At 48.2% G+C, this 26,020-nt stretch overlaps 1 protein-coding gene across 1 annotated transcript in view; it reads left to right on the forward strand.

Annotated features, from left to right (window-relative positions):
• Positions 1–26,020, forward strand: part of LOC146868343 (uncharacterized) — a 155,329-nt gene that overhangs the window by 126,537 nt on the left and 2,772 nt on the right. The window contains exons 48-49 of the mRNA XM_085624110.1: positions 4,160–4,327; positions 8,949–9,089. Coding sequence (XP_085480236.1) covers positions 4,160–4,327; positions 8,949–9,089 — 309 coding nt within the window. The remainder of the gene's footprint in view (positions 1–4,159; positions 4,328–8,948; positions 9,090–26,020) is intronic.

A 26,020-nucleotide genomic window follows, 5' to 3' on the forward strand; every position in this document is an offset into this window, starting at 1 on the left:
TGCTTAGAGGAGTCATCAAAGTCCCACTACACAAAACGTAATATCCCAAAAAATGTTGAGGTTGTCCAAATCAAGGATAAAGTGACTCATAAATACAGAAAATAAAAAGAACATAGTTTCCCAGGTTGTATAATCAATTCTGAGAACCCTTTTTCTTCAGGCGCCTTTGTTGCAAACAAATCAAATTGGAAATTGGAACTAACTGGTCAATAAGATTACACACTGGGAGAGGAAGGTACATGAGTGTTACTTGCCTGTTAGAGAGGATTTCTGATATTAGGGACTTCTACCTGCAGATTCCACACCTCATGAATTTCCACATTGATGATGATGTGGGCTCCTCTTAGGCTAAATGCTTAAAAAAGAGCAGATACCTGCATAACGCATGGAGGGACAGGTTGGTGGAGTGGTGCACTGCTTGTTGTTACGACAATGGTGTTCAATAAATCAATGAGTCTTGGTATGTCTCATTCTCTCACGAAAATAGATTCTATTTTCGTGAGAGAACGAGACTCCTTCGCATCCCGTTTTTCAGAACGTTGCGCACACAGGCCCTTATCAAGGTGGCCCCTGCGCTGTACTTTGGCTACTTAATTGTTTGACCGTGATTTCACAAGAGTGCCCATACATGCCCTGAAGAAGTTCATTAATTGAACGAAACGCGTTGGCTGGCAATCTATGTCTTGGAAAATAAACAAGACTTATCACATACCAAGACTCATTGATTTATTGACCACCATTGTCGTAACAACAAGCAGTGCACCACTCCACCAACCTGTCCCTCCAGTTTTCTGCTAAGCAGTTGGCACTCCTCAACGGCGAGTGCTGGAGTTTGTCTTGTGCACGCTTACTCTACATCCAATCACTAATTGATAATAAGGGAACAACATAGGGTAGTGCGGTCACTGTGTCCGTCGTTGTCTGGAATTACAAACTCACCTGCATAACGCATGTTAACCCTTAACCTCCTGCTCTGTCTTCTTTACACAAGCCTAGAAATTCTCAAGAAGTATTCGGCAGTTAGAAAAATTATATTTTTATGTATTATTTTAGGATCTTTAATTTTCTGCCACTCTCACTTCTTTTTCTGTTCTCTCTTCTGAGCATAACCCGTTAAAGCAGCATCATGGAATTATATGGTAAACACAAGTGACTAGTCAAAATGCCTGCTCTAATTCTTGCCTTTGGATAGGAACCTGGTTTCCTTGATTTGTGTTATGTCACATAACCAGTCCAAAGGAACCTCTATTTCCAAACCTGACCTTGGGCCTTGAAAACAACGTTGGGGTCAAAGTGCCAACCTCTCAAGCCAGGTTTTAGCATTTCATTCTTAATCTTGGCCATAGTATTTCAGCTCGTGCCTCTGTGCTCTATTAAGAATGTGTGTCTCAGGTCCCAAATCCCTGTTTTGGCCCTAGTGCCCCAAATAAAATATCGACCTAATGTCTTTTTTCCCAATGTTGGCTTCAATATCTCCCTCCTAACCTCTGCACTAGGGTCCCTTTTCCCACACTAATCACCGCAGTATACCTTCAATTCCAACCTTTGCATTTCTTCTCCAATTGTTTCATTTAGGTGAAGGCGATCTGCTAGTCCAAGATGGCCTGATTTAATGGAGTATCTGCAGCTGGCCGCAAACTGGAAAAATTGTATCCAAAGCCTTGGGCACCCCTGATACACATGCATTATCAGGTCCATAGGAAGTAAATGAAGTCCAGACAGTAAAGGGCTCATTATGATCCGCCCGCCATCGTTGCGGTGTTTGGGACCGCCCGCCAGACATGCGGCGGTCCCACCACTGCAATTAGAATGAGCCCGCCACACTGGCGGGCGCATCCAGGGCCTTTAACATTACAGAGAGTGTTGCTGGCTGCAGCACCGTACGCAATGTTAAAATGGCATGCACTGCATATTCCTGCACTACGTGGCAGACACAACGCAGTGCCTGCCACGCAGTGCAGGGAAATGCAGGGAGGTACCATGGGTACCCCCCCCCCCAGTGCAGCAACACCTCCCCCCACAACAAGGGGGGCCCGCTATGGGCCTCCGAATCCCTTTCCGCCTGTCTTTTCGCTGTTGGATGTCCGCCGCAAAAAGACAGGCGGAAAGGGATATCGTAATCCCCGCCGCAATGCTGCCCTATATTTGGTTCCGCAAGGCAGGCGGAAACGGACCGCCTTGCGGAACCCCACACTGCCGTGAGGTTTCCCTACGCCATCATAATCTGGGGGGGGGGGAAACTGCTGTCAGATGGCGGAAGGACCGCCACCGCCGGCGGTAGTCCTTCCGCCATCCTAATCGGCCCCTTAGGCTCAATGTCCCACAGGAGTCAAACAATGCATCTTTATTACATTATCATCCCTGAGAGTTTCAGAGCTTATCTGTTATGAGGCCATTTACTGAATGTGAAGAGCCCACTTTCATTCATCGTGATGTGTGTTTGTATACATATAATACAATTTTAACATTTTCTATAACTATATATGTTCTGCTTGTCTAGGCAAGAAAAAACAATGGCCAGAAGTGTTGTAATAAACTTGTTTACAACAAAGATGCACTTTGTAATGATTGCTTTCCACCAAAATGGTGGGCACAACTTTGAACTGCCATTGTTTCTGGATATAAGATGGTCCAGCAGGTCAGCTCAGCGTTCACCCTTTCACCTGAAGCTCTGTACAACTGTGCAGTGCGCATGTGCCTCAAGCGAGGAATATACTTCAGGTTGAGGCAACAACTTACTACTGCTGCGCCTGAGAGCAGAAATGGCATAGGCTGCCTGGCTTGGAGAAAACCTGATTCTATTCAGCGCAGAGTCCCAGTTTCAGTCGTTCCGTGTGCTGCCTTGTAGATGTTTTCTTTGACAAAGGGCTGCCACGGCTGCTGCCTAGCCCAAACACTACAGCGAGACAGAGAGAGAGTCAAGAAGTCACTAGTACAGATTGTTTTGGGAAGTGTATACTGCCCGCGGTCTCTCGTCCCTCCCTGTGTTGCCAAAGCCTTATGGCATCCCTTTAATGTATGTGCACACCGGCAGTAGATTTTCTCATGGCCTGTGAGTTCAATTGCTGAGGACTGCTGAAATGACCACTTGGAGCAGCAAGCCCTATGTTGGGCCCATGAGCCCTCTACCAAACACCTGACGCCCTCTATTATGCCTTGTTTCTCCTGAACTGTTAATGGCCTAGAACCACCTTTATGAATGTAGCCGTCATCACTCCTGCCCTGATGTGAGAAGGAGAAGATTGTTAGTCACGGGGAGATTAAGTGATTTGCCCAGAATCACAGGTAGTTTGATCGTCCCTACCGAAACTCGAACCCGGTTCCCCAGCTTTGAGGTCGACCCATCTAGCCATTAGGCCACATCCTCTCCCTTGCACTGCATGTAGACTGGTTCCAGAGACTGCACCTAGTGAATTGTAGCGCAAATTGTGATACAGAGTATCACAGTTCTGTCGAGTACACTCAGTTCTTAAAACCTGAACATCGCTCATCAAAATTTCTACATCTGTATCATAATCTCAAGAAAGGTGTAAAGTAGGCCCCACCATGCACAGTCTTGTCATCAATGATGTCATAGATCACGTCATGATCCTTAAACGTTGGATAACTTGCCTGTTCTGGTAGACTATATGGCAATTACGCCTTTGCGCCTGAATGACGTAATCAATTGGAACACATCCAGAATCATGTGAACCTCTCTCGCACATGGATTCTGAAAACCCACCCATTGACTGGAGTACCAGTGTCTCAGCTTCAGTGACCTCATACTACATCCAAACCCTTCTAGATAAAAGAACACACACAGCAGAATAGACATGCATTATAACATTGAACAACTTTAGCAGTGTGTTAGCATGGTTGCTTAAGGCACTCAAAACACACAAGCACTAATGTTAAATTCATGCATAAAACCAAACATACAATTAGACGTTAACGTCATGATAGCTTTATCATACTAATCCAAATAACTAAATGACCGACTTTGCTTTGTTTCTCTGTTAATCCTGTGCTGTAATGTAGCTATTTCCAACCAGTAATTTAGCGACACGAAAGATATTTATATACCTAGCAGTTTATTGCCGAATTGAGGCCATTAGCATGTCTGTTAAAAAAGTATTATCTAGCAAATAAGCGTATTTTACTTGCTTGTATTCTGCAGTCACTGAATAAGGAAGCAGACATCCCATGTGCTTCAGGTGCAACGAGCAGTCGGCATGGATCTTTATGGAAGCAATTCCGATCTGGCCTTTCCATTAAACGCTCTAACAAGGATGACTGGAAGGAAGGATATTCTACCAACTGGACCGACATTTCTCCATCCATGAAGGTAGAGTCCATCATAAATATAGACAGACCCATCAGCTTTTAACTACTGCATTTTGAAGGTAAAGCTATTCAGCGTACAAGCTAAATTTAGGAGGAAAGTCCCAAAAGGACTTGGTGCCTCCAGAAAAGATTGGGTTTGGGTCCTATATTTCGAAAAGCACAGGATATGAACTGGAGAACTGAGAGTCGTAGAAGTTCTTTCCCTTCTAGAGATATACATCTCTAAAACGTAGGGGATTGTTGCATAGCAATGGCCTTACAAACTGTTGGGGTGGAAAAGTCCTCTGCTTGGCAAGGTAGAGAATGCACTCCTGCCAGGAGGTCTCCATAAAACACTGGGTATTTTTGGCCTTAGTCCACATAAAACAATCATGCATGTGTGCTGTGGGCCAACTGAGACAAATAATATTACCCAGAGCTATGTGCTGTGGTCTTGAGTAGCAGACCGTGTGCAGCCTCCCCACCCCATTTTTTTGTCCACTGAACATGACCTCCGTCAGCTCACTTTGAGAAGGAGGACTCACAATGGTGACAGTGACTGATTATACTTGCTGAACAGGCCAGTTAATGTGTTACCTGCAAAGAGAGACTGTCCTATTAGCCTTTCCTGTTTCAAGCAACTAGGTCCTTCACTCCATCCAAGTGGGAAATGGATGTTGTATGTTTGCTTAACTTATGTATGTGTAGTAGGATAAGCGTGGTGCATATTTGCTGTGTTTGACTGCTACTACCTAAGATTTCTTTTGGATCGCCAGTGTTTGCGTGGTACATAAGATGGAGGGTGGATGGAGCGTGCTCACGAGCTACTTCAAGGCATCCCTAAGGTCCTCTGAATTAGACCAGATTGTAACTTGCGCCCCAAAACTGTGCTTTTGTGTAGCCCTTTGACATTCCGTAACATTGCAGAAGGTGACTTCAGATGACAAAAGTGACTGCAAAGTAAACAAGCATTTACAATGCAATGGTCTCGGCATTGGTAAAGTTAGAGCTATTGGCATTGCTCATGACATTATTTTTGTTTATGTTTTTGTTTTTAAAACATTTAAAGAAACGGCATTGTTATTTACAATGTCAATAGCTTAATCAGTCTCAAATGCGAGACCTATTGCATTTACACCCACACACAGAGCCACCTACACACACACTGATTAAGCTATTGACATTGTAAATAACAATGCCGTTTCTTTACATGTTTTAAAAACAAAAACATAAACAAAAATGTCAAGAGCAATGCCAATAGCTGTAACTTTAACAATGCCGAGACCGTTGCATTGTAAATGCTTGTTATTGTTGATTTCAGTGAAATTACCATTTTTGTTAGCTCTCTGGGTCGGTAATGGGGGGGGGGGCACTTTTCTTTTGGTTCCCTAATGGAGGGGGGGGCTTTTATTTTGGTTCCCTTGCCTATTTTTTGTCCCAGTCTGAACCTGACAGATGTTTGGATGGAGGAGAAAGGGGAGCTGTTCCAGGGAGGTTCAACCTCACATGCTTGGTGACCTCAGAGCTGTGGAGGAGAATTTTAATTTTCTGGCTACTCCTTAGACCTAAAACCTATATACATCACACACTAGTTCAGAGACTCTGCTCACTAACACCCAACCGCAGAGAAAATCCACCAAACACCAATCTACACTCACTCAGAAGGGGCAGGGCTGGTCTCAATACATCCTCGTGTAACGAGCCTCAGCAGTAGTTTTTCGAAGTTCTATATTCACTTCTTACTTTGGTGGTGTAAAAATGCAATATAAAGGAGAGAAGTCCTCTCTGGGCGAAAGTAAAGGAGGGAAGTGAGACTTACGCAGAGGTTGGGGTAATGAGAATAAGACCGAAGGAGGACAGGCCCGGGAGAGTGGAATAGAAGGTGAAACATGGGAAATAAAGTAGGAGAGAAAAAAGGGGGCCTTAGAAATTAGGACATACAATAGCGCGAGTGAGAAGATGGGAGCTGCTGTGACAAGGGGATAGAAAAAGAGAGGGTTACAGGCGGACAGAAAGGGAAAGGAGAATGCCTATGGAAGGGAGACAGCGTGGCGCTGCAAACAGCGTGAAGAGGAGAGCGATAGAAGCAAGGGCGGCGTACAGCAGGATAGGGGAGGGTCAGAGGGGATCACGAAAAGGGAGAGAGGCGCTCGAGAGGCAAACACAAGCAGAAGGGGATGGCTGAGAGGAGGGGCAGAGCGGTCCAGGAGGGGGCGTGTAACCAACCCGGAGGAAGCGAAAATGGCAGCAAAGTGAAACATGGGAAATAAAGTAGGAGAGAAAAAAGGGGGCCTTAGAAATTAGGACATACAATAGCGCGAGTGAGAAGATGGGAGCTGCTGTGACAAGGGGATAGAAAAAGAGAGGGTTACAGGCGGACAGAAAGGGAAAGGAGAATGCCTATGGAAGGGAGACAGCGTGGCGCTGCAAACAGCGTGAAGAGGAGAGCGATAGAAGCAAGGGCGGCGTACAGCAGGATAGGGGAGGGTCAGAGGGGATCACGAAAAGGGAGAGAGGCGCTCGAGAGGCAAACACAAGCAGAAGGGGAGGGCTGAGAGGAGGGGCAGAGCGGTCCAGGAGGGGGCGTGTAACCAACCCGGAGGAAGCGAAAATGGCAGCAAAGTGAAACATGGGAAATAAAGTAGGAGAGAAAAAAGGGGGCCTTAGAAATTAGGACATACAATAGCGCGAGTGAGAAGATGGGAGCTGCTGTGACAAGGGGATAGAAAAAGAGAGGGTTACAGGCGGACAGAAAGGGAAAGGAGAATGCCTATGGAAGGGAGACAGCGTGGCGCTGCAAACAGCGTGAATTGAGAGCGATAGAAGCAAGGGCGGCGTACAGCAGGATAGGGGAGGGTCAGAGGGGATCACGAAAAGGGAGAGAGGCGCTCGAGAGGCAAACACAAGCAGAAGGGGGAGGGCTGAGAGGAGGGGCAGAGCGGTCCAGGAGGGGGCGTGTAACCAACCCGGAGGAAGCGAAAATGGCAGCAAAATTACAACAAGCGTTCTCAATTGTTTGAAGAGAAGTAAATTGCTATTGCATGAATGCAGGACGAATAGTAACAAATCACTTTTTTTTTAACGAAATCTATAAAAGTAGCAGATCGAACAAGCCGAGGGCACCGGAAGACACCACCGTCTTTCTCCGAGGCAGAGCAGAAATGCCTCGGAGAAACGCAGCGTCCTTTTCGGATTCGGGGGCGTGTTTTGCTGTTGTCTCCTCCCTGAGACTTCTCGCAAAAAACACGCCCCCCGATCCGAAAAGGACGGGGCCTAATAGGAATGACTGACCTCTCCTCCAATGGCTGGCCAGCATTCAAGAGGCCAGCCAATGGAGAACAGGGGAGAAGAGGGGCGGGTTCAAGCCCCTCTACTCCAAGTCATTAAATCTCGGAGCGAGACTGCGCAAGCGCAGCCTTCGCAGCCGAGACCTAAAAATCTAAGAAGTACCTGTCACAACTTGGTGAGAAAGAAAATCACCAGCACGTTTGATGGTTTCATCCCCAAAAAAAGAGCCAGTGATGGTTTGGTGTTAAAGACTATCCACTGTACGTGGTGGTATATGCACTCTCTGATCACCTTTGGCACTCATGGTGGACTCTTCATTTGTTTGAGTGTTGGGTTGAGCTTTTGGAACCTTTCACCAAGATGGATCCTCCAACCCCCTGGCGCAAATGAAAGCGGCCTCTGCCGACCTGTGTGCTCTCAAGCACCTCCTCTACTGACTCAAAGGCTAGTGCCTAGGCACAGCAGTGGGGATTGGAGAGACAGGTGGAGTTCGCTGGGCCTGGTCAATATCGGCACAACCCTTGGCAGGTTCACAGCAGCAAGAGCCAGTTACCGCCAGCCTCTAGCTGAAATAACTGAACATGAACCCATGAGTAACTTCTTAAAGGTCCAGTGTGACACTGAATCCAGTACCAGATACAGAGGCAGCTTTGTTACAATCCAGAAGAGTACATACCTTGTACGTCCATTGAAGACAATTTATTGTGCAGTGCACCACACTGATTGTCTGATCATGGTGTTCTTCCCACACCTCCTCCATGAGTAGGCCTTGGATTGCTCTGCTTTGCTATCCTGAGGGTTAAGTGCAGACCCACTTCCCAGGGCACTTGTAGTGAGGGCCAAAGAGGCGGTACATTTCAAGTACCTGCATTTAAAATATTCCTAATGAGTTCGAAGTCTCTAAATGGACATTTTTAGTGGTTTCTCACTGAGACTGCTATGGTTCACACAAGAGGCACTCAAGAAAGACACAGTGGATCTTCCACCCTAAACTGGGTGGCAGTCCACCATTATTTCCAGTAGTTTGGAGTTATTACATTGCTGTTCTCACTGGTAAGGCCGGTGGCAGTTCATCATAGGGAGCGCTGTCTTCAGCCACTACCTAAGCAGAGCAGCGGAATGATGAGGGCAGCAGACAGACATCCACAATCCTCTAAATCACACTCTTTGGGAGATGTTTGTTGGCTCAATGACACATTTAAATATTTGGCAAACCACACGTTGACACCATAACCTGCAAAGGTTGAAAACTTTTAATAGGAGGTGCCATAGTCCGATGAAAGCAGTGCCAACTATCCAGCACTTCAAATGATACCAACCCATACATCGCTGTCTCACTTCTGTCCAATCTGTAGCCACTCAAAGAACAAGAGAAGCAGAATGACAACTGGAAGGAAATGAGCAGAAACAGAGATTCCTCTAAAGACAAGAAGCAATCGGGCGATGTGGATACACAACCTTCCTCTCCCAGCAGCCTGTTTCCTAAACACATCAAGGTAAGGGTGGAGCAAATGTACAAAAGAACTTTTATACTGTTAAACCATTTCAAGTTCAAGCAGAAAATGATTGCACAAGATTTAAAAGCTAATGTTTCCATTCCCATTAATTGTTTCAAACAAATCCCTCTGATAGTGGCCACATATAATGTGCTATTCAATGTTATAGTTCCACGGTGATATTGCTATGTTTAAAAGGGAACCGTGAATAAAGTCACCTGTTGTCTCATGTAAATACTGAAATATGGAGACCCAAAACTGTGTATTTGGGGGATGGAGGACATTCCTCGGAGTAGCAGTGCGCTTTAGAAATGCCTTTTACATTGCATTACATTACATTATATCTTGGTGAAAGGGGCAAACAATATATCTACATTTCATTATTTTTGTTTCAGGGTTTCTGGACATAAACATATATTCATAATGGGAAACATCATTTACCACGCAGTTACTACCACGATGTGCTTTTACAATGCAGTCACTACCCTGACTGAGATGTTAGTACGCGTTTCTTTACCCCGCAAGTCATCGTAATGGGGGCGCCTTGTTGGACTGGTGTTGGAGTTTAAGTCCAACATCTTTTCTACTTTATTCCAAAGTCCAGCGCACCCTAAGGCAAGGTGTTGTAATGACTTGCGTGGTAAAGGAACGAGTGGTAATGTTGCAGTCGGGGTAGAGACTGCGTTATAAAGGCATGCGGAGTTCCATCATACAATACAACCATTCACAATATCTCACCAACAAAAAAGAAACCTTAGAACATAAACATGTATTAACAATATAACACAAACAGCTGCCATGGGTAAAGTTTATACAATGGCAAACAATTTCTTGACTCTCAATGGTTTTCAGCATTATAGGTGCCTCTGAGATGATTCCAGTTCATAATCCACCGAGGAGGTGGTCACAATATCAAGGAGTCAGCTGGAGAAGCCTCCACTTGTTACCTTACTCCTTGCCAAAAAATTGAATTGGTCTAAAGTCCAATTTACATAAATAGACTCCTCCGCTTTTAAGAGTTGACACGTTTCGGTAGTATTTGATTCTGGCCTCCTCAGAACAAAAGGAAGACAAAACAAATGTGCACCAGGTGAATCATACCAGTGATTGCTAACCATAGAGGGGAACAAATCAACAATAGCCTCAGTTTAGGTCACATACACGTTGCTTCATCCTCGACTTAATCATCATGTGAAGGAACCAAACACTTATCCGGGGTGAATAACAACTGTGAAGACTTCCGAAGCAATTGGTATGTGCTGGGGTTTTATTGAAACGTGTTCTTCTACAACACACTACCATGTAGCACACCGCAGGCCACAGAAATATGTTCTATACGCGGAAATAAGTTAACAACACTGTAATAATGTGTAAAAGACCAAATAACTCGCTGGAACAACGTCGCCCCGATTACGAAGAAGTTGTAACAATGCACAATACACCCACTCACAAGGTACGACAAACTGAAACAGGGGATGCACCAAGCAGCAAAACAGCATACATAATACAGATGCATGTACGCACAGGTCACAACAAAGAATTCATAATTCTATTCACAGCACATTAACTAACCAAGCATAACATGCACAGAGCAAACGGGCAATCCGAAATGAGTCAGTGATTAGGAGAGACCTCATCTGCATAACACAATAGAAGACTCAACGCAGACAGAGTTATGAACACTACATGTGTATGTCTCTTCTAAATGTAATTCTTACAAATCAAAAAACGCGCCCAATGGAAATAAACCACGTTAAACTGCACAACAAGTCGCTACAAGTGCAAACTTGCACAGTAAAAACGACTGAAAAAACTTGAAGAACTTCAAAATACATGGTATTGCCATCCTCATTTTTCAGGACAGTCTAAAAATGGGGAAAGACTTTTTTTCCACTGCTGCCAGAAATCTAAAAAATAACTTCTCTTCACGGAAGATGAGAAACCACATTTCCTCTTTTATGTTGTCGGTATTTAGCTGGACAAAACGAAGATCCTACTGAGTCTGTCGTGGAAACTGAAACCTGCCCTGAAACAAGATCAGCTCTAGCCTGCTGCAGTTCTCCAGGACTGCTATGCGTCCTTCGAGCACCAGCACATCCTACACTGTAGAGATGTTTCCCACCATCAACACTGACTTCTTTTTCCATGCGCTGCTCTCTTCTGCTATGGGGTGCTGCTTTAGAGCCGCCAAAGGGCATCCTAGCATTGGCGGGGTGCTTTTTTATTCCTTTTCTTCTTTGACTTGATTTTTCTTAAGATTCTTTGTACGCTTTGATAGTGGTTCTTGCATTCTCCCGGCTTCAGCTTCAAACTAACCCGTTGCCTATATTATAATGATTAAAAGTTCACTTGTAGGTTGGCTCAAGTAGGTTTTTCAAGCTAAATGCAAGTTCAAGAAGAGCAAGTTACTTACCTTCAGTAATGCTGATCCCAGGGGTCCATTTTCGTGTTGTTGGGCTAATTCATCCCCAGTATCATAGCCACCACTGTAGGAATCAATCTGTGCCAAACAATCATGGAGTACATGAAGTCTTCTGTAGGGCAAAGGCACTGTGTCAGAGTCAAGAGGCTGGCCGAATGGCTCTGACTCAATTAAAGCAGCGGGCAGCTTTAGCCGAGGTCAGCGTGGCGCTGGCTCAGCATCAGACAGTCCCATAGGTTTGCTGTCATCTATGGAGCCGGCGTTGGCGGATCGTGTTCTAGCATGGGTTGTGGCATCGGAGAGGGATACGGTACTGAAATTGGTACGGGAACCCAGAACGCAAACAGAGGGCCCAGCTGGTGCCAATGCAAACCCACCAGCAGAAGTCCAGTTGGGAGGCCTCTCAGCTCCTCAGTGCCAGAAAGGTGCATCAGAGGGACCTGGTAACATGCTAAAAAGCAGCAGCATGGTCTCACGGAATTCCTCAATCTTCTTCAGCATCGCCAACGGCCCCATAAATTCAGGTTGCCATGGGACATGGGTCGAATCGGTTCTGAAGTGGCACAACTTCAGGAGCATGACCTGGAGACACGATGACACCCTAGCGCCTTCTCTGGAGATCGAGAGTGGTGACAAGGGGCCGAGTCCCACTAGTGCTTCTTGTGGTTTTGGAACGTGATGACGATCTGCAGCGGGTACGACCTCAGGAGCTGGACAGGGACCTGCCTTTGGACCTCAACCAATCACAACGTGAGGTCTTTCGATGTTTCCCCACAAAGAGCTTTGCTTCCTAGTCCTGGGTGGCCTTGGGGTGCATCGAGGTGCAATCACTGCAGGCCTTGGAGTAGTGGTCCAATCCCAGGCACCACAGACAAATCATGTGAAGGTTTGTCACAGTCATCTGTTGGTGATGTTCCCACAGGGTGTGAGCCCTGTATATTTGAGTGGTGACATTTTCCCTTTCAAACTGTATAACTTTAGTCGAAAGAGTGACCTCAAGAGAGACAAGGAGTATCTCTGGATTGATGTCTTTTGCCACGGAAAAACTCACAGTAAACGTGTAAGAGTGGTACCTTTATAGGCCAGTGCAGATCATGTCCGACGAGGAACAACATGACCTCCGAGCCGCTGGTACCACCTGTTGGCACGCATGCATACTGCTAAAGATTTTACAGATCCCGTCTGAGGTCTGGAAGAATAATCAAAAGGTGAGAATTCGGCATTCAGATGTCACTATCAGAATGAGAATATGTTGGTTCCAGCTTTGCCTGAGTAATAATCAGCATTCACAAATGACTGTTGGAATCCTCTGAATAGAGTCTTCATAAAATAGCAGACGTCATGGACATATGGACCTACTGGGATGCATACAATAAAGAGCATAACCCAGAGCCATAACGTTTGTCACACAAAGAAGGTATAGCTTTTGGCCCCATCTCCTTTCACTAATCTTCTTTCCTCTACCACATACTTAATTGTGCTTCTCTGTATACTTTGTGGGTAGTGAGCCTTGCATAAGGGATTTTAAGGGATAAATAAGTTACGGATTCATTTTCTGTGACCTCAGGTAGTGAATTGTGATATTGTCTTCTATTGTTTCAAATGTGGATGATGCTTCTCCACCACCCCCCGGCTACCTTTCCTACCTTAAAACTGGGCTGAATCCATAGTCAATATTTGACACAGGGGCTGGTTTCAAACGAAGATTAAGATAGAATGCTTGATACGACAGAGATATTTTTTCTTGAACCTGGTTGGCTGTACTGTGTCCCGATGTGCAGACTTTTGAGTGACCATCCCTACAGAGACGTTGGGCCTGATTAAGAGTTCGGCAGATGTACAAGGACTTCATTGTGATAAGCGAAAGATCAAAATATAACTACTGAGGTGCTTCTCTGGAAGACAAGCCTAACCATCCATTGAAACTGTAGCTTTTCAACGTCTGCATTGAGGATGGTCGCTGATTCCTTTGGCGTTTGAGGCTCAGGGCGATGAATTTCCAATGCCATGTTCAGCTGAGAATTCAGTGGCTTCCAAGATTCCTGGTCATCCCTCATCACACTGAGATGTAGGATGCAAGACCAGTCTTCTTTGACCACAGGAGGAGTGGCAGGATGATGGCTCTAGAGTCTTGGAAAAAGATAGCTTAAATTGAAGGTCTGCACCACATAGATGTCATTTCTGTATTCTTTCCTGCACCCAGTATGTCTGGTTATTCACCCAGCACTGTCTGTGGAGTCAGGGGCAGCCTGTTTTAAGGGTGTCCTGTGAGTCCTTTGATATTTCTTTGGTCTTAGGTTCCGCAGCAGATCATGAGAGGATGTCTGGGAGACAGGAGCCCCTAGGAGTTCAGGGACATGCTGAGACATACCAAGCATGAGATTGCATGGGGTTTTATTCTGGAGCACTGTTGGAAAACCACTCCCACTCTGGAAAGGGTGGTGGTGTTCTTCCGGACACACTGTGGTAGCTTGGCTCGAGTGGTCAGGAATCAGGCTCCGTGCTAAGCATACGACATACCCAAACAATAACCATGCGTGCATCCGTTCCAAAAACGACTCTACACCGTAAAAATTATGAAAATATCTTTCTTTATCTTCTTTTTCTCTCAGTTGCTGATTGGATAAATAAATAACAATCACAATATACAAACTTTTTAAATAGTGCAGTTCAAATAAATACTGGCTTAATGATTCAATAAATAGGGGTGATCATAAATAAGGAAGGTATAAATATAAGTGCAGTACATACAGGCAATTAAATATTTTGAGGCAATAAATACTGTAAACCAATAAATATGGTGCATCAATAAATACTGTGGACCAATAAATACAGTGAAGCAATAAATAGGTTAAATACAATAAATACAGTGCCCCTAATAAATACTTAAAAGCTGACAGTGACACTCATAGAATCAGATCACATTTGAATTCCTAAGGGCTGATTTGGCCCAGGCACAGCTTGTGGGGATGTGGAAGGCTTGAGGGTGTCTACTCCCTGGCTTGGACAAGGCTGAGGCCTAAACTGAGGTAGATCAAGGGGGGAATACCAGAGACCTGGCTCTCTCTCTCCACACAACCTCTCTAGATTAGTCCCAGCTCACCCCTGGCACAGTCAGGTTGGTTCCAGCACCTCCCTAGCCCCTTAGAGTTGTCTCTCAGGTCTCCACAGGGCCTTAGGCGCCCTCTACTCCACTTACTGCCCTTTTTCTGATGCTCCGACGCCGCTGGAGTCGTGTCGACGCCGTGAGGCGGTTCCGGTTCGATGTCGGCGGCCTCGGCGCAATGTCAGTTCTTGACGGCGCCGGTAGGCGGTTCCGGTTCGATGTCGGCGGCCTCGGTTCGATCTCGACCTCCGATTCGATGTCGTCGGGCAGTCTTTACTCGATGTCGACTTCGGGCGGCTCCGGTCCGATGGCGACCTCGGATTCGATGACGTCGGCCGGCCTTGACTCGATGTCGACTTCCGGCGGCTCCGGAGTGCGATCCTCACTCCCGACCTCCGGTGCTCCTCTCCTTAGGTTTCCGGCGACTCCGGAGTGCGACCTCCACTCCCGACCTCCGGCACGATTCTCTCAGGTTCCGGCGACTCCGGAGTGCGATCCTCACTCCCGACCTCCGGTACACCTCACCTCGGTCTCCGACGACTCCGGAGGGCGGACTTCACTCCTCCGATGACGCCGCTCACTCGACCTCGGGTGACTTCCTCCTCGACCTCTGGTACTCCTCACGACCTCTGACGGCGCCCTCTCTCGACCTCTGGCGGCTCCGGGTACGACGTCCGCTTTCCAGTCGGCGCCGCTTCTCCACCTCGGGCTCCAGGTCTCAGGCTACTCGACGTCGGACTCCAGGGAAACCAGTTTCCAGGTCAGGATCTTGCTGTTCTCTGTTTCTAAGGCCTGTTCCTGCTGTCCAGGTCCTTAGGGTGGGTTTTCTTGCTTCTTCCCACACAGGGCTCCAGGCTGGGCTCAGTCAGTAGGGACTAGTATCAAGGGTGGGTTTATGGACCCCACTCCAGGCACAAGTTTCCACCCCTGCTGCCTCACTCCTTCCTCCTTCAGGTTTCTGCTGCTCACTCTTCACCAGTCAGGTGCCAACTGCCAGCTCCAACTGCCAACTCTCTGTCTTAGCTTCCCAACATTCTAAACCGCCTCCAACTGTCACAGGGTTCTGGAATGTTCTGGAAGGTGCTGGTAGGTTCCAGTGGATGCTGGTGATGTCACAGGTGGCCACCATTTTGTGCTCCAGGCCCTCAGACAGAAGTTTCAGGGGTAGGTAAAATGGCTCCCTGAATCTGCAGCAACACTAAAAAGTCTGGTGGTTCCCAAAAAGTAAAAATTCAAACAGGGTTTGAGGCAAAAGTGGGACAAAATAAATAATGATGAGGAGGGACCACCCAAAGGGCTGACAGGTCTAACACGCGTCCCCCCCAGCTGAAAGTGGGGAGAGCTACCCAACCCCTTGGGAGTTCTCATCACTAAGGCGGAAATACCTTGAGAGACCGTCTGCATTGGCGTGGTCCACTCCAGGCCGATGTTCCACCTGAAAGTCCATTCCCTGTAGGGAAATAGACCACCTCAACAACTTGGGATTCTCCCCCTTCATTTGCATCAGCCAACGAAGGGGTCTGTGGTCGGTCTGAACTAGGAAGTGCGAGCCAAACAGGTATGGCCGCAACTTCTTCAGAGCCCATACCACTGCAAAGGCTTCACGCTCTATTGCACTCCACTTCTGTTCCCTGGGAAGTAGTCTCCGGGATAGGAAGACCACGGGTTGATCCAGACCCTCTTCGTTGAGTTGCGATAACACTGCCCCAATGCCATGTTCTGATGCATCTGTCTGGACAATGAACTCCTTGGAAAAGTCTGGGGCCCTTAAGACCGGGGCCTCGCACATGGCTTTCTTCAATCTCTCAAAGGCTTGCTGACAAGCCTCCGTCCAGACTACCCGTCGAGGTTGTTTCTTGGACGTGAGCTCCGTGAGGGGGGCTACGATGGTACCGTACCCCTTCACGAAGCGGCGGTAATATCCCGTGAGGCCCAGAAAAGCTCGGACCTCAGTCTGTGTCTTGGGGGGTTCCCAGGCCATGATGGCCTCTATCTTCGCCTGGAGGGGTTGCACCGCTCCCCTACCCACCAAGTGTCCAAGGTACACTACCGACCCCTGCCCGATCTGGCACTTGCTGGCCTTGATCGTCAATCCAGCTTGTCTCAGGGCCTGGAGAACAGCTTGCAGGTGACGCAAGTGATCCTCCCAGCTGTTACTGAAGACGGCTATGTCATCCAGATAAGCAGCAGAGAAACTCTCCATTCCGGTGAGGATCTGGTTTACCAGGCGCTGAAACGTGGCAGGTGCGTTCTTGAGCCCAAAGGGCATCACACAGAACTGGTAGTGGCCATTGGGCGTGGAGAAGGCTGACCTTTCCCTTGCTCCATCAGTCAAAGAGATCTGCCAGTACCCAGAAGTAAGGTCAAAGGTACTTAGATATTGGGCAGCTCCCAGCCGGTCAATCAATTCATCCGCCCTAGGGATCGGATGAGCATCAGTTTTGGTCACTGAATTCAGTCCCCGATAGTCCACACAGAACCTCAGTTCTGGTTGGGCACCCGGTGGTGCAGCTTTTGGTACTAACACCACCGGACTGGACCAGGGGCTGCTAGAAGGTTCGATCACTCCTAGCTCCAGCATCTTAGTGACTTCACTATGAATGCTGGCCTTCACCTTGTCTGACATCCGGTAGATCTTGGACTTCACAGGTGGGCTGTCTCCTGTGTCCACGTCATGGACGCACAGGTGAGTCCTACCCGGGACAAGGGAGAACAACGAGGAGTACTGCCCCAGGACCTGGCGACAGTCCTCCTGCTGTTCAGGAGTTAGAGATGGGGAGAGAATCACTCCCTCCACCGACCCATCCTTCTCTTGAGACGCAAACAGATCAGGGAGAGGCTCGCTTTCCACGTCCTCTCCTCCGTCAGTCACCATCATCAAGATGACTTCGGGCCTCTCGTGGTGGGGTTTGAGGCGGTTGGCATGCAGCACCCGCAGGGGCTGACGAGGGGTCTTCAGGTCCACCAAGTAGGTAGCCTTACCCTTCTTCTCCAACACCTCAAAGGGTCCTGACCAGCGATCCTGGAGGGCACTAAGCTCTCCCGGTTCGATCACCCACACCTTCTGGCCAGGCTCCAACTCCACCGGGTGAGCATTGTGGTCATACCACGCCTTCATCACTGCTTGGCTGGCTTCCAAGTTGTCAGAAGCTTGCTTCCACAACTTAGCCATTTGGCTCCGGAAGGCCAGCATGTAGCTCACCACATCCTGGGGAAGCTTTCTGGGAGTTCTTTCCCATCCGTCTCTCACCAGGTTGAGAGGTCCACGTACAGGGTGCCCATACAGAAGCTCGAAGGGGCTGAAGCCCACTCCCTTCTGTGGCACTTCCCTGTAGGAAAACAGTAAACAGGGTAGGAGGACGTCCCATTTCCTCCGCAGGCTTTCAGGCAGACTTCTGATCATGCCCTTCAAGGTTTTGTTAAACCTCTCTACCAGACCATTTGTCTGGGGGTGGTAAGGAGTTGTGAACCGGTAGGTCACTCCACACTCCTTCCACATTGCCCGCATGTACGCTGACATGAAGTTGGTCCCCCTGTCGGACACAACTTCCTTGGGAAAACCCACTCGGGTAAAGATTCCCATCAGGGCCCTAGCCACAACAGGTGCTGTTATGGTCCTCAGAGGTATTGCCTCTGGGTACCGTGTGGCATGATCCACCAGGACCAGGATAAACCTGTGACCAGCTGTAGTTGGTGGATCTAACGGACCCACAATGTCGATGCCCACCCTTTCAAAGGGGGTGCTAACGACAGGAAGTGGTTCCAGGGGAGCTTTCAGCTTCACCCCTGTTTTCCCACTGGCTTGGCAAGACACACATGTCCGGCAGTAGGTATCGGACGACACTTTCATCTGAGGCCAATAAAAGTGTGGGACAAGACGGGCGAAGGTCTTGTCTTGCCCCAGGTGTCCTGCCAATGGTATCTCGTGAGCCAACTCCAGAAGGAAGGCTCGATAACGTTGAGGGACTACCAAGGCTCGTGACGATCCATGTAGGGGTGCCTTGGGTTCACTGTAGAGGAGGCCATCCTCCCAGTAAACACTGTAGTTCCCTTCAACGTTCCCTGCTGCCTGGGCTTCGGCCTGTCGCCTCAGCCCCTCAAGGGTAGGGCACTCCCTCTGGCCCTGGCAGAATTCCTCCCTGGACGGGCCTCCCTCCACGTGCCACTCGGCCGGGATGGGTAGGTCCTCCAGGTTGGTAACGTCCCCCACCGCAGACTCCTGGTCCACCACCTCCGGTGGCCTATCCGTCCTACGGGGTGGGGACGCCGAGGCAGGCTCCTCCTGTCCTCGGTTCTTCCCTTGACTGGCAGCTGGCTGGGCCTTTGTTCCAGGCTCCAGCCGAAATGAACTCCCTCTTCGGGTAGTCGCGGACCTTGTGCTAACACAGGCCCAATCAGGTGTACCCAGCATCTCAGTGTGAGTCCGGTATTCCACCTCCTTCCAAGCGTTGTGCTCCATGTCATTCCCCAGCAGACAATCGACTGGCACGGCAGGGCTTACGGCAACTCGAAGTGAACCTGCAACCCCCCCCCATTCAAAGGGAACCTCGGCCACTGGATAGTGGCCTGTTCTGCCGTCAGCCATCGCGGCTGGGTGGAGTACATCGGGAATTACCTGCTCTGGAGACACCAGTTGGCTACGCACCATAGTCATACTGGCTCCTGTGTCTCTCAGAGCCTCCCCTCTTTGGCCGTTGATGGTGACCCACTGCCCATACTTTGCGGTATTTGCGGGCACCTGGATCTTAGGAACCATCTCCCGTTCTCCCAGGGACACTAAAGTGACACCCGCCCACTCCCTTCCCTTAGTTAAGGGCATCTCCTCCCCGAGCACTACACTAGCTACTCCGGGGGTCTTTCCTCCAGTGGGAGGGGGTGGTCGTTTCAAGCACTTCGGATCTCCTTTATAGTGTCCAACGCCACCGCACTCATAGCAATGGATAACCCTTGGCTGCTGACTCTGGCCAGGATTAGGGTTTCTGGGTGGGTTAGCCCTAGGGGTGAATCCTGTTCCCTTCCCTTGGAAGTTATTTTGGGGGCCTTTGGAGAACTCCTTTTTCTTTTCCCCTCCCTCTTTCTTCTGGGGGGCGCCCTGTCCGGCCTTTTGAGTATCCCCTCCAGTCCCCCTTGTGGACACCCGGGTACTAGCCCAAATGTCTGCCTCCTCAGCAAGCTTCCGGGGACTGGTCAGCTTGCTATCCACCAGGTGTTGCCGCAGTTCAGGGAAACATTTCTCGAGCAGGTGTTCCTTCAGTACTAGGTCAAACAACCCCTCGTAGTTCCTCACTTCACTGCCCTGAATCCAACCCTCCAGTGCCTTCTTTGCATAGTCCAGGAAGTCCACCCAATTCTGTGTGCCCAGTTTGTGACTACCCCTGAACTTCTGTCTGTACTTTTCGGGTGTTAGTCCAAACTTCCTTATGAGCGCCAGTTTCATGGTGGGGTAGTGGGTCTGCTCATCCTCCTCGAGGGCCAATAATGCATCCCTACCAGCTGGAGGCATGTACTTGTACAATCCCCCTCCCCAGTACTTCTCTGGAACCCCATGGGCCCTCAACGAGACCTCATAGGCCGCTAGCCACTTGGCGATATCGTCACCCGCCCCATAGCTAGCTACTATGTCCTTTGGCAGGTAGGGTTTAGGTTCCCTGGTGATCTCTTGGGTTTGGCTGCCACCATTAGGAACAGGTTGTGCCCCGATTCTCAGGATCTGAAGATCTATTTCTTTCAGTCGTAATTCATGGGCTATCCTCTGCTCCTCCTTCTCCTTCTCCAGCCTTGCTAAGTCCCATGTGAGCTGTCTTTTCTCCCTCCGGTCTGTTAACTCCACTTCAGACAAGCCACCGCTAGAGGCACTGCTGCCCTTCCTGGAAATGGTTCTGGGCCCCGCTGACAGGTTCCCCACCTCAGGTTGGTACATCTCAGCCCCCTCGGGGTCAGGCTCTCCATCCCTGTCTTCCTCCTCAGCCTTGCTTTCCCGCCGTGCCTCCCCCCAAGCCCTTAAGCTGGTTTGGAGTGCACCCTTCTTTGCTCCTGGGGGACAGTACACCCCCTCCCGCTGGCAAAACTCCCTGAGTTGGGCCACAGTGTACGTTTCTAGATTTTCTAGTACAAACTCCATCTCGCCCACTCAGGTTAGAGGACAGGTTTTGTGCAGTAACTATGCAGGGGGGTACCTTTAATAATACCTCCTCCCACCACCAGAGTAAATTTGGAAAAAACAAAAACCCACAATTAGGAAGGCCGCTTTGAGAAAACTCCCGGTGTAGGCCTATGGACTACCCACAGTTATTGTTGAGTATACGTAGGCACAGCTCAATCCCACCACTGAACACCAATTATGTTGGAAAACCACTCCCACTCTGGAAAGGGTGGTGGTGTTCTTCCGGACACACTGTGGTAGCTTGGCTCGAGTGGTCAGGAATCAGGCTCCGTGCTAAGCATACGACATACCCAAACAATAACCATGCGTGCATCCGTTCCAAAAACGACTCTACACCGTAAAAATTATGAAAATATCTTTCTTTATCTTCTTTTTCTCTCAGTTGCTGATTGGATAAATAAATAACAATCACAATATACAAACTTTTTAAATAGTGCAGTTCAAATAAATACTGGCTTAATGATTCAATAAATAGGGGTGATCATAAATAAGGAAGGTATAAATATAAGTGCAGTACATACAGGCAATTAAATATTTTGAGGCAATAAATACTGTAAACCAATAAATATGGTGCATCAATAAATACTGTGGACCAATAAATACAGTGAAGCAATAAATAGGTTAAATACAATAAATACAGTGCCCCTAATAAATACTTAAAAGCTGACAGTGACACTCATAGAATCAGATCACATTTGAATTCCTAAGGGCTGATTTGGCCCAGGCACAGCTTGTGGGGATGTGGAAGGCTTGAGGGTGTCTACTCCCTGGCTTGGACAAGGCTGAGGCCTAAACTGAGGTAGATCAAGGGGGGAATACTAGAGACCTGGCTCTCTCTCTCCACACAACCTCTCTAGATTAGTCCCAGCTCACCCCTGGCACAGTCAGGTTGGTTCCAGCACCTCCCTAGCCCCTTAGAGTTGTCTCTCAGGTCTCCACAGGGCCTTAGGCGCCCTCTACTCCACTTACTGCCCTTTTTCTGATGCTCCGACGCCGCTGGAGTCGTGTCGACGCCGTGAGGCGGTTCCGGTTCGATGTCGGCGGCCTCGGCGCAATGTCAGTTCTTGACGGCGCCGGTAGGCGGTTCCGGTTCGATGTCGGCGGCCTCGGTTCGATCTCGACCTCCGATTCGATGACGTCGGGCAGTCTTTACTCGATGTCGACTTCGGGCGGCTCCGGTCCGATGGCGACCTCGGAATTCGATGACGTCGGCCGGCCTTGACTCGATGTCGACTTCCGGCGGCTCCGGAGTGCGATCCTCACTCCCGACCTCCGGTGCTCCTCTCCTTAGGTTTCCGGCGACTCCGGAGTGCGACCTCCACTCCCGACCTCCGGCACGATTCTCTCAGGTTCCGGCGACTCCGGAGTGCGATCCTCACTCCCGACCTCCGGTACACCTCACCTCGGTCTCCGACGACTCCGGAGGGCGGACTTCACTCCTCCGATGACGCCGCTCACTCGACCTCGGGTGACTTCCTCCTCGACCTCTGGTACTCCTCACGACCTCTGACGGCGCCCTCTCTCGACCTCTGGCGGCTCCGGGTACGACGTCCGCTTTCCAGTCGGCGCCGCTTCTCCACCTCGGGCTCCAGGTCTCAGGCTACTCGACGTCGGACTCCAGGGAAACCAGTTTCCAGGTCAGGATCTTGCTGTTCTCTGTTTCTAAGGCCTGTTCCTGCTGTCCAGGTCCTTAGGATGGGTTTTCTTGCTTCTTCCCACACAGGGCTCCAGGCTGGGCTCAGTCAGTAGGGACTAGTATCAAGGGTGGGTTTATGGACCCCACTCCAGGCACAAGTTTCCACCCCTGCTGCCTCACTCCTTCCTCCTTCAGGTTTCTGCTGCTCACTCTTCACCAGTCAGGTGCCAACTGCCAGCTCCAACTGCCAACTCTCTGTCTTAGCTTCCCAACATTCTAAACCGCCTCCAACTGTCACAGGGTTCTGGAATGTTCCTGAAGGTGCTGGTAGGTTCCAGTGGATGCTGGTGATGTCACAGGTGGCCACCATTTTGTGCTCCAGGCCCTCAGACAGAAGTTTCAGGGGTAGGTAAAATGGCTCCCTGAATCTGCAGCAACACTAAAAAGTCTGGTGGTTCCCAAAAAGGAAAAATTCAAACAGGGTTTGAGGCAAAAGTGGGACAAAATAAATAATGATGAGGAGGGACCACCCAAAGGGCTGACAGGTCTAACAAGCACGCACTAGGCACATCGCCTTAGGATCGCTAAGCCTTCTGTGATGATTTTTTGAGGCACTGCCTCGTAATACCCGGGATACTATGGCCCCTTTCAGTGTCGCCGTTTATGGTAGGAATAAGTGCGAGAACTGCAAAAATGCACCCATCTCTAACTAGGAATCAGCCAGGGTTTTATGCTGAAAGACAGGTCCTTTGTCTGCACTAAATATGCAAACTACATCCTCAGCTAATAAGGCCAACTTATCCTTTGCAACACTCCAAGTATCAGCACATTGCTTCTGCTAAACCCACTAGAGTCCAGCAGATGAGTCATTGGCCACTACAATATTATAGTGGTACATTAAAAGGCAAGGACATATGTGATCCAAGTATGCCACCAGAAAAGGCTGCAACACCTTAGAGAAGCATTGATGCAAATTTAGTGACTGTAGACAGTAATTACAATTTTGAAATGATTTGCAGAATTCTTTTTTGAATCGCAAAAGGTGTTAAGTACACTAAAGAATGAACACACTTATGAGGATGCAAACTATGTGATTTTGCGAATTGTGTGATGTGTGCCCACAAAAGTGTTTCATACTCAAGGCCCTGTCCCTCCCAGTCCTACATTTCTCTAGCATCTCATCCATTGATGAGAAGCACACAAATCCTCCATCAAATGGTAGATCTGTTCATTCCAGTATGGAGAAGGTATTTAAACCGAAGCGTGGCCATGCATACAAACTGATGACCTGCAGGAGCTACAAAGGGCTGTCTCTTTGTCTTCTGCAGCTAAAAAAGGAACTGCTCAATTGCATCTTGACCCTGTTTGTCTAAAGGGAACTCAAATGATGAGCCATTCCCTTCTGAAGAGCAGCAGTGACAGTGCAGATTAATGAGGAAAACTCGCTTAACCACAAATTGTTCTATTTATTTTTGGTGTTCTGGACTTTGCATCCAAGGATTTTGAAGAGGAGGCATCAGAATTTGACTTAAACAATACTGTAACGGATTGAACCATTAGAGAAGTCTCCATGCTCTGAAGAAGCTGGTTAGAGGCATGAGATGTCAATGTCGAAACTAGTATTTATGAATGCAATAGGTTTCACTTGTACAACTCTCTCCTCAATGCCCAGGTACAGCCTTTGTCTTGGGTTTTGGAGATGTTAGTTAAGTATGTAAACTAACATACCTCTTAACGTATGATCACGTGTACTCGTTCTTCTCTTCTCTAAGCCTGCCTGATACTAATGTATTCTGAATGATTCCTATTTCTGCCTTGGCTGCCCACAAAATGGCATTGATTACCAGTATGATGCCAGTATGATGGCCCAGCATGATGCCAGGTATAACCACCATTGTGTCAGAACATGCATTTTACCAGGCAGCACCACCACTGTGCCAGTGCCTGCATATTGCCATGGAATACCTCAGTGTGTCAGGGCCTGCAGATGACCAAGAATTAGCACTATTGTGTCAAGTCCAGCATCTAACGAGTGGAATCAAACACTTCTTCCTCACACACACGCAAGGTGCCCTCACAGACATGCACTAACGCACATACACAGTTACACGCACACATGCACGTTCACACACATAGATATACACGCACAGACAGACACTCTCAAACACACAGACATACGCCCACACACTCAACTCACAAACAAAGAGCAAGACCTTTTTTGACTTACCTGCTCCGACTGCCTGTCTGTTTGTCTCCACTCGCTCACTGAACTCCCGACTTGCACTTCCCGGGTTAGAGGGAGGAGGGGAAGTGACTTGGTCAGTTTGGAAGTGTAAGGAATTTAGGGCGAAGTGGGTATGAATGCCTGGCAGGGCTAGAGGCTGGTAGCACTCCAGACCCAAAACAAATGCACCGTGGGGAAGAGCGGAGGGGAATAAAGCAGAAGCGCAGGAGTGGGGGTGAGAGCAGGCCTGAGTGCACAGGAGAGTGGTGCAATGAAGTGCAGGGGAGTGACCGAAATGAGTGACTGGGGGTGGGGGGCTTGTGGTCTCTCTCTCTCTTTCTCTCTCTATCTCTCTCTCTCTAGCTCACCTCTGTCTATTTCTATATCTAAACCTTTCTCCTTCTATCTGTCTACCTCTACTCCTGACTCTGCACAGCGTCATCTTAAGAATTTTTGGAGGCCCTGTTTTTGAATGAATCCCATTTCTGAAAGCTTGTTTGGAATCATGAAGGCTTCAATGACCAGAATATAGACAATAACATTAAAAGTTGTCACAAATAGAGGATCCCAAATGTGACTTGCCCGGGGCCTCAAAATCATAAGGGCAACACTGCTTGAACTGCTTCTAGCAAAGAGAGAGAAAAAACATTTTTATTTTTATCTACAATAGTTTTCAGTTCAATTTGCTGGGTGCGGCGCCGTTAAGGCAAAACTCTAAAAGACCTGCAGAAATCGTTTAGGGAAGAGGTAAACAATCTGAAGATATAAACACATGAACCTATTTTGGTGTTTTGCAATGGCTTCTGCTCTGTATCAGCATTTGTAGTTTTGGATTCAGTATCAGTTTTTTTATCTTGGAGAAGAGTGCGGGGATGGTTCACTACCATTAAGCAAAATGTTTGGGTCTAGAAAATGCTTGCATACCTGCATCCGTAAAGTATTTGGCTAATTTCGCCGATTTGGCAGCTCCGTAAAATATCTCAGACATTTACAATGGAGAGGCTACAAACTCCCTTGCAGTAGAAGCAGTGGCAACCAAGAGGAAAGAAAAGGGGGTGTCAATAGTGTTTTGATGTACAGTATCATCTACACATCTACGCTACTGTATGTTGGTTACAAACCTCAGATGGAACCTGATTTTAATTTTCCAAGAGTGGAAGACAGGATTTGTTTGGGAAAAGTGGGATATAAATGAAGGGAGCCCCTGTCATCAGGAGAGAGCTACAGTAGAGGTGATCTGACAGTGAGAAATCTGGGCTCCCCTTACTTCTCTTCGTAGGAGATCTTTGTTGCCTCACCACTTTTTTGCACTGAAGTCTGTTTAAAATATCACCTGCATTGAGTTTTCAGATGTCCAAACTGCTTCATTTCAAATTGGCC

The sequence above is a fragment of the Triturus cristatus genome, chromosome 1_2 (assembly GCF_964204655.1).
Source record: "Triturus cristatus chromosome 1_2, aTriCri1.1, whole genome shotgun sequence".
Taxonomy (NCBI): domain Eukaryota; kingdom Metazoa; phylum Chordata; class Amphibia; order Caudata; family Salamandridae; genus Triturus; species Triturus cristatus.